Source organism: Diceros bicornis, chromosome 7 (genome assembly GCF_020826845.1).
Source record: "Diceros bicornis minor isolate mBicDic1 chromosome 7, mDicBic1.mat.cur, whole genome shotgun sequence".
In the NCBI taxonomy this organism is placed as follows: domain Eukaryota; kingdom Metazoa; phylum Chordata; class Mammalia; order Perissodactyla; family Rhinocerotidae; genus Diceros; species Diceros bicornis.
In genome coordinates this window covers 61,665,535-61,675,440 of record NC_080746.1, presented here as the reverse complement: position 1 = coordinate 61,675,440, position 9,906 = coordinate 61,665,535, and the positions used below count along the sequence as shown (strand labels likewise).

The 9,906-nt window shown below is 32.9% G+C and overlaps 1 protein-coding gene across 1 annotated transcript; it reads left to right on the top strand.

Moving 5' to 3' along the window:
- The first annotated feature begins 2,391 nt into the window (after positions 1–2,391).
- On the top strand, positions 2,392–3,363 carry LOC131409069 (olfactory receptor 52A5-like). The gene has a single exon (XM_058546266.1). The coding sequence runs from the start codon at positions 2,392–2,394 to the stop codon at positions 3,361–3,363; it is 972 nt and encodes a 323-aa protein (XP_058402249.1).
- Positions 3,364–9,906: the final 6,543 nt, after the last annotated feature.

Genomic DNA, 9,906 nt, shown 5'->3' with positions numbered 1-9,906 from the left:
ATTTAATTTGCCTGCTACTTTGTTTATTTGCTTCCTTTTTCTCTTTTTGCTCCCTTCTTCTAATTACTCATATTATATATTTCTGTAGAGCTTCAGCTTCCATGTTATTCTCCAAGAATTCTCTAAGTCAAACATTACTTACATATCCGTGTTTAATTTCCCAAATTAATATTCCTAATAAAGGCCTTGGCATACATTTTAATTCAAATCACAGAGATTGTTGGTAAGTATATGGATGATATGATGTTGTAAATGTGGTCCTATATTCAGACATATAGCATCTGATAAACATGTATTATAATGTATAGATTATACCTATTTGGTGAATTAAAAAGGTAATATAGGGGTTGTTTCCTTCAGAATCTAAAAGGCACACACTGATTAAAATCTTTAATATATTTTTATACAACCCAGCCTGATTTAGTTACATACTGATGTATATCTCATAAACTCCTCTGAATATAATCATAAAATCTCAGAAGACACAATTTTTTTGTTGTTCTTTCTGAGCCAATATGCCGTGGAATTTGTATACAAGTATATTTACCTATAACAACAAGTTTTACTTTTTCATTAGTTAAATAGAATAATGATGCCAATATCATAAACTATGGCAAATAAAATAATCTAAATATATAAAAATCTTAAGTAGAATAACATAATAAATATTTGATAAACGGCAGATGCTACTTTTTGATTTATAAGCATGCAGCACAATGTAGATGCTTCATTAATATAGGCTAAATAAATTTATCTTTGTTCCCCAATTGTTTCTGGAATATGCTGAAACTTAATTAACGTATATTGAATAAAATCATTGGGAAATAAACTTCTAATTTGTGTGGAGTCTGAAGTGAGGAAGATCTAGGTTGACATATTGTATATTTACTAGAAGGAAGAGATCCTGGACAACGGGTCTCAGGAAGGAAGGCCTTGCTCAGAGTTGACTAGGTTTTAAGAAAGGAAACAAGAAATGCTCCTGCAACTGACCTGAGGCAGGTTATAGGTATCTTTTCATGTCCCAGACACAGACACAATCTAAATTTATCAGAAGAAAAAAACTTGAAGGATGATGGAGAGAATGTGATTGTGAAATTCTCTTGTTCCCAATCTGTTATTTTGGGTCTTACTCACTATTTTTATCTGTTTTATACTCTGCTTAAATGGTTTCAGAAAATAATCTATGCAAATAATAGAAGAAAATGGTTAGAATTTGTAAATTAGCATTTTTAATACCCTAGGGCAGAAACATTTTCTTGGAGAAAAATGCAGGTTGTAGGGAATCAACAGGCAGAAAAGCCCCAGGATTTGGAAAATGATAAGACAAAGGAGGCCCTGGAGGCAGGTAGTGTTATGTGTTGGCGTATCAAGTGAAGGACAGGGGTATGAAGAGGATGGATCTAGTCCTATGAAAAACAATGTGCAGAAGAGTAATTTCACCTCTACAGATATTATTTTGTGAGTGGATAGAAGGTGCATGAGGCTAAAAGCAAAGAAAACGTATTTCATAGAGACTTTGAGTCATTATGAATAGTTAAGAATAAGTTACTGTTCAGGCTTAGGAATATAATAATGGTTATTGACAGGGAGAGAGAATAGCAGAGGATATAGATTGGCACTTGAAATTAAATATAACAGATATGCAAATAACAGGGCACATTGAGAACAAGCTCTGAAAGGAACTGATAAGGAAAACACTCATGGATTAAAATTAATGGATTTATTTTCTAAGAGAATATGTTGGAAAAGATACAAGATGTATGATTGAGTTTTGATAAAACACAGCAAATTTCAAACATTAGGTTGAAATGTTCTGGTAGAATCTATTGGGGAGGGGCCAAATTATGAAGACACTAACTTGAGCAAAAAAAGCTCATGGGCTACAAAACTGTAAAATATTCTGGTTGAACTACTCTTCTGATTATGATCGAGTAGAAGAGTCTCCTACAACTGTGAGTCCTTTAAGTCCAGCCTAGGTGGAGTCTGGTTCTTGATATATCTTTACTCTACATTAATGATTTTTCCCCCAATTCCAAATGACATGCCACAAAAATGCACAGATGATTATTAGCAAACACAAATTAAAGGGAATCTATTTGGTCCAGCAGTAATGGACCAGAAAGAAGACATCCAATCCATTTAATTCTGCTCATGGAAAATGATTCAGGCATGTAGAAACATAGAACCTGACGGTTGATCTCTCATTGGGAAAAGAAATAGATACAGAGGCAGAGTTGGGGTAGAAAAGATAAAATAGTGTACTCCTAAACTAACTAAAGTATATCTTGCTAAAATAAATTAATTTCTTCTTATTTGTAATTCATGAAGTCTTGACAGGGAATAGAAGGTGAAACAAGATTATCACTCCTTGATTCTACCGACTAAATCACCATGCTCATATTCAATGGCTCAGTCTTCATGCCCTCTGTACTAACGCTCATCGGGATTTCTGGCCTGGAGTCAGTACAGTGCTGGACTGGGATTCCATTCTGTATCATGTGCCTCACTGCTGTGATTGGGAATTCCTTTATTTTAGTTATAATCAAATATGAAAACAGCCTCCATAAACCCATGTACATATTTTTGGCCATGTTGGAGGCCACAGACATTGCACTTAGCACCTGTATTCTTCCCAAAATGTTAGGTGTCTTCTGGTTTCATTTGCCAGAGATTTCTTTTGAAGCTTGCCTTCTACAAATGTGGCTTATTCACTCATTCCAGGCCACTGAATCAGGTGTCCTACTGGCGATGGCCCTAGATCGCTATGTGGCCATCTGTGACCCCTTGAGACATGCCACTGTCTTCTCTCAACAAATTTTAACTTACGTTGGAGTTGAGGTGACACTCAGGGCTGCCATTCTTGTGGCACCATCCACCGTGCTTATCAAATGTCGTCTTAAACTCTACCGAACTACAATCATCTCCCACTCTTATTGTGAGCACATGGCCATTGTGAAGCTGGCTATTGAAGATATTCAGATCAACAAGATATATGGTCTATTTGTTGCCTTCACCATCTTAGGGTTTGACATAATCTGTATCGCTTTGTCCTATCTTCAAATCTTTATCACTGTCTTTCGACTGCCCCAGAAAGAGGCACGATTCAAGGCCTTTAATACATGCATTGCCCACATTTGTGTCTTCCTACAGTTCTACCTCCTTGCCTTCTTCTCTTTCTTCACCCACAGGTTTGGTTCTCACATACCACCATGTGTTCATATCCTTCTATCAAATCTTTACCTGCTAGTCCCACCTTTTCTCAACCCTATTGTCTATGGTGTGAAGACCAAACAAATCCGCGACCATGTCCTGAAAATATTTTTCTCCAAAAAAAATCTTGATCATTACCATCTCCTTCTATAGAGATTTTAGTTTGGTTGAAAGTAGCAACTTGAGTATAGTAAAGTTATATCTTCTACAAATATCTACATCTGGAAAAAAAATATCTTTATGATTAGGTGCTCATAATTAAAGGAGATACATAACAAATCATGAAATACTTAAAAGCCTTGATTTGTTACTCATACAAGAATAAAACTCTCTTATGCTGAGATTTCAAATTCTTTACTTTATTCTTCTGTTTTTGTCCCGTCCATTTAAATGTAGAGGTTCCTGTCTGGCAACACTTAGACCTACGTAGAAACTAAATTGCAGGAAACAACACTTGATTCCAGGTAACTTCCACGGACCATATCACACATCAGTATTCTCAAATTTCTAATCCAACCCATAACTCTAATTCTGCTTATGTCTCATTTTCTAATACCTGTTTGAGAATCTATATTTTGACAAATTAGAATTTTAGTCTGCTTTCTCTGAAAAATTGAGGAATATAAAATTAATGTAGTATCAGTAATAGCAATATCAGCAACATAAATAGTATATGATGCATCTCATATACTGTAAATAGTGATGAATTTGCATAGGAGAGAATACACAAAAAAGATTGACAGAAAAAAATGAGATGTATTCACAAATATACTTTTTTCAGAAACAAAATGTGACAATACTAAAATAGAAAAGACCCTTTCAGAGACATTCATTTTAACGATCTTACCCAATTTGAATTTTACCCAAACTTGAAAGTTAAAGTTCCAGAATGGAGCACATAGAAAAATAATTCCACTGCATTTAGTAATTGCCTACAGCAGGTGTCTTGAGTATAAGACTTGTGTCTTATTTGCACTTGTATCAACAGTATATAGGACAATGCCTGAGACTTTTTAGAACCTCAGTAAAAATGACACTAAATAATGCACAATTTAAACACTTTTCTGCTGTCGATCAATTGAAAAGCAACCAATATGGATGTTTTAAGGTAAAATGCAACATTACCATACAGAAAATCTGCATACAAGGGAGTTTATTAGAGTAATAGTAAGATACACAAAGATGGTGACTTGAATGAATCATTACATAATCCTGAAATAAAGTATGAGCCAAACAGAAAATTGGCACATGAGAAACAGACTTCTAAAACAGGGACTTCAGATCTTTCCTTACTCTTTGCTCTTCCTCCGCCCACACGCCTTCAACCTCGTTCAGGATGCTGCATCAACAGAGATCATGTTTAATTTTCTTCATCAGCCTTCAAGACTGGGAACCACTAAGAAGATTTTTGAAAAGAACCAAGTAGACAAGGAGGGCCCTCTGGATCTCTTATTTTAGATAGATTCGTAGTCAAAGAATAAATAACCCAAGAAAACATCCCACTACAAAGAAAGGAAGGGACCATATCCATCAAGAGTCAGAGGTAGAGAATAATTTTGGAAAAAAGTCTTGGTGAATAAAGCAGAAAGAAATTTGAGTCGTAATGTTCTCGGTTTTTAATAAAATTTATGTAAATATGAAGTATGTGAAGTAAATAATGAAAAATACTGTAACAGAAGGAGTAAAATAACATGTTAGTGGATATGAGACAAACGAAAAAGAAGTTTAGTGAGATAATAAAAACTTAATTATTTCATTTTAATTCTATATTAGAACATTAATTATTTCAGGAAGCTGTGGCATCCATAGTGCATAACGAATAATTGATGAGGACATCATACCCTCAAAAGAAAGAAAAATGGCAAATAGATGAAATCTTTCTCAGAGATTATTATACATAAGGGACAAAGAATGGAGATAAATAAGTACATGATATTCCTGAATGATAAACCAAAACAAATAGAATATGATGACAAATTAATCGTGAGTAATTGAAAAACCATATTTCAAAGTATAAAGTATAAAAATGCACCAAAGTAGAAAATGAAATGAGAAAAACACCTATATTTGAAAAACTCAAGTTAAAAAGAAAAAAAAAATTTACCTAAGTGTATCAAGAAGAAAAGAAACACCTTTTATATACTTCAAAATACCTGGTTTCATTTATCCTCAAGAGTATGAGAGAAGGTAAACATAAAAGAACCTAAAAACATATATTATGATATAGCAAAATATGTTTTTAAATAAAAAATGTAGGGTATAATATGGCTGTGGGCTGGCAATCAAGATATTTAAGCCTTTAATTAATTGAAGAGAACAATAACAAAGTGTAATAATTGAGCAACTATTTTTGCATCTAAAATAGAAAAATATATATAAGTCAATTAGTAAGAGTAGACAGTTCAATTCAAATTTCAAAAACTAAAAACCTTACCTTACATAAATAAGTAGTTAAAATTTATCTTTGATTTAGGTAATTAGAAGCAAATGCATAATAGAGCCACAGCGCAAGCATATCCTCTTTGTTTTTTGAAATATAACTCACATACAGAAAAGTGGAAACGGCAATTATTATAAAGGAAACAGCCATGGAACTACCATCTAGAGAAAGAAAGAAATCACTGTTCATTCCCTACATGCCTTGTACATATCTCTTTGTCATTACAATTTCCATTCTCCCCAAAGGTAACGTGTATACCAACATCTAACACTATAATTATTTCCTTGTTTTTCTATATATGTTTACAACCTAAGCATGTATTCTCAACCTTATATTTTGGTTGTGCTTGTTTGTAAATTTTATATAAATGGAATCACATAGAATATATTTTTCTATCTTGTTTTTTGTGAATTTCATCCAGGATACTGTTTGTACCTCTGTTACACTCATTTTCTTCCTGCATAATGTACCATGGCATACATAGACTATGATTTTGTTACTCATCCTATTTTTATGAACATTGAGAAGGGTCAATTATGAATAATATATTCATAAACATTCTTGTATACTTATCTTGAACGTAAAATTATGATTTCTGAACCTAAAAGTCTAATTGCTAACCATAGGGTACTGACATCTTCTGACATTAGTAGATAATGTAATATATTTCTAAAATGCTAGCATCAATTAGGCCCACTAGCAGAATATGAGAATTTGCCTTGCTTAACATCTTTACTAACACTTGATAAAGCCGTTCGTAATTTTAGCCACATAGTGAATGTATAATACTAGCTCTTTGTGATTTAGTTGTCATTTTTCTGACAGCTAATTAGATTGATTCAAATTTTTATATATTTATGGCAATTTGGATATTCTTTTTCACAAATTAAAGACCTTTGTCCATTTTCTACTGGATTATTCGTATTACTTTTTTATTAATATTTGTGAGATTTTTATATATTTTAGAAGTAATACTTTTCTATGTTATACATATTGAAAATATTTTCTGCTTCTTTGTAGGATATTCTTGATGTACTTTTGAAGAACAGATGTCCTTATTTCAATGTAATCCAAATTACTAAACATCTAAATAAGGGCTAGCGCTTTCCATGCCTATTTACGAAATCTTTGCCTGTTACACGTTTGTGAATATAGTCACTTTATATATTGTTTTTCTTTCGTATTTAGATGTAAAATCCATTTAGAGTTGCTTTTTAGTTATAGGTGAATTAGAGTATATTGTATAATTTTTAAACTTTATTATAAAAATGGCACACAATTAACTGTACATATTTAAAATGTAGTGTCTGATGAGACTGGACACATGCATATATCCATGAAGCCATTAGCACAATCAATCCATTGTGTTTCCTCATGTGCATTTGTAATACGTCCCTTCCTTTACCCCAGTCTCCATGCAACCACTTATCTACTTACTATTGCTAAAGATCAGTTTGCATTTTCTAGAAGTTATGTAAATGCAATGATATAATGTGTAATTACATTTTTTGTTCTGGTTTCTTTCACTTTCCTTACTTATCTTGAGATTCATTCATCAATAGCTCTGTTTGTTGCTAAATAGTATTCCATTGTATGGATTGAGTACAATTTGTTTACTTATTCATTTGTTCATGGATTTGGGTTCTTTCCAATTTGTGTCTATGACAACTAAAGCGGCTACAAACTTACAGTTACATACCTTTATGTGAACCTATGCTTTCAGTTTTCGTGGGCAAATACCTAGGTGTAAAATGGCTGGGTCATAGGATAGGCATGAGTTTATGTTAGAAACTGCCAAACTGTTTTCCAAAAATTGTAACATTTTACATATCTACTAACATTTTATGAGAATTTCAGAACTTGCTGATATTTAATGAGTTTTTTAAATTTTAACTATTTGATGGTTGTGTAGTGGAATATTTTTGAGGTTTTAATTTGCGTTTCCCCCATGAATAACAATGTCGAGCACTTTTTCTTGTGATTTTTGGTATCTTTATATCTTGGTTTTTGAAACATCTATTCAGATCTTTTGCCCATTTCTTTGTTAGGTTGTTTGTCTTCTTACTATTAAATTTTCTTGCATGTATATTCTGGACTCAAGTCCTTTTGCCAATATACTTGTTGTAAATATTTTCTCCCTCTCTATGGCTTGCCCTTTCATTTTTTTAATGATATCTTTCAAAGAACAAAAGTCAATTTTTTAAGTGCAATTTTATGGATTCTTCTTTTCCATTTGGGTCTTTTTTTTTATTTCTACAACCAAGGTCACAAAGATTTTCTCCTATGTTTTTATCTAGAAGTTTTATAGTACTGTGTTTTCAATGTAGTTCAATGAAACATTTTGAGTATACTTTTTGTGTACTGTAGGTTTGATAGTCATTTTCATTTTTCATATAGACAGTTATTTGTTGAGGAAATATTACTACACCTATTGTAATTTCTTGGCAGCTTTGTTGAATATCTGTTGTTTATATATTGGTGTATCAGTTTAATTGGCCAGCCCTGGTGGTCCAGTGGTTAAGATTCAGTGCTCTCATCGCTGTGCTTGTGTTCATCTTCTGGGCAGAGAACCATATCAAACGTCTGTCAGTTGTTATACTATGGATGATGCGTGTTGCTGTGATGCTGAAATTTATGCCACTAGCGTTTCAGATACCAGTATGTTGGAAGAAGGACCTGGCCACCCACTTCTGAATAGCAGTGGAGCATTGTCTGATACAGCACCAGGAAGGTGAGAGGATGGTGCAAAAAAGATTGAGCAGCGTTTTGCTCTTCTGTACACAGGGTTGCTAGGAATCAACTACAGAGCACCACCAATAACAATGCCTACTTACCAAAATCACTGCAGCTCTATGGTAAATCTTCAAATTGAGTTAGGTCAGCCCTCTCACTTTGTCCTTTTACTTAAAAAGTATATTTGTTAGGTTTTTTGCATTTCCATATAAATTTTAGAAGCAGCTGGTCACTATCTCCAAAAAGCTTGTTAGTATTTTGATTGAGACTGCATTTAATTTATAAAGCAAATAAGGGAGAATTGTCATCTTAACATTGAGTCTTTTAATCACGAACATAGTGTCTCTCTCTATTTAGGTCGTCTTTAGTTTTCTCTTCAAAGTTTTTAAATTTTCATTTTATAAATATTGAAAGTATTTAAAAAAATGTTTTCCTAATTATTTTATGCTTTGTTGATACTATAAATGTAATTTAAAATTTTATTTGTAAATGAAATTTGTTTGTTACTAGTCTACAAGTCAATTTATTTTTGTATTAGCATTTTATCTTGTGAATTGCTAGATTCAGTTATTAGTTCTAGTAAGTGGTTTATAGTTTTCCTTGAGTTTTTGTATATAAATAAACATATCATGTGCAAATAGGATAGTTTTGTTTCTTCTCTTCTCATCTTTATGCCTTTTGTTTATTTTTCTCTCCGTATTGCTATGGTTTGGACTTCTGTACAGTGTTGAATAGAAGTATTTACAGAGGGTATCCTTGCATTACTCCCAATCTAATGGAGAAATTTTAGTTGTACATTATTAAGTATGATGTTAATCATAGGTTTCTTATGGATACATTTTATCGGTTTTAATAATTTCTCTATTATTCCTAGTTTTCTGATGGTTTTATTTTACATGGATGTTAAATATTTTCATATGGTTTCTCCACAATTATTGAAATGATCACATAACTTCTGTCCTTCATTTTGTTTACATGGTTAGTTTAATTGATTGACTTTATTTTTGTTGTTTATCTAACATTTAGTTGATATATATAATTATAACAATAAACATAACATGCATATAATTAGATTTAGAGGCAAACAGCAGACTGCTGAGAAGCTCAAAATTCGGCTGGTGAGGAAAGAAGAGAGGAGGCTGCAAGGACACCAGCTCACTTCCCTGGAGCATCAGTTGGTGTGTCCCACAGGTGGAGAGTGGCAGCAATCTCCATAAGTCAGTCCAGAAGTCAGTTAAGAGCTTCTGTCGCCTTATTCTTATTTTACAGATGATGGAACTGAGGCTTAAAAGAATTAAAGTAAGTATCCAGGAGCACAAATAGCCCAAGTTTGAGTCCTGGCTAGGAAGACGCAGAGCTGTTTCATTACAAAAGTTGGTTCTTGACCACCGCATGCCGCTTTCATAACTTCACAGCCTTTTGTAATTTGTGTTTTACCTCTGGCCTTTGTTTTCTCTCAGGTAACCAGTGGAATGTCTACACCAGCTAGTATATAATTCTAACTTCAGGAAAGGGCAATTAAC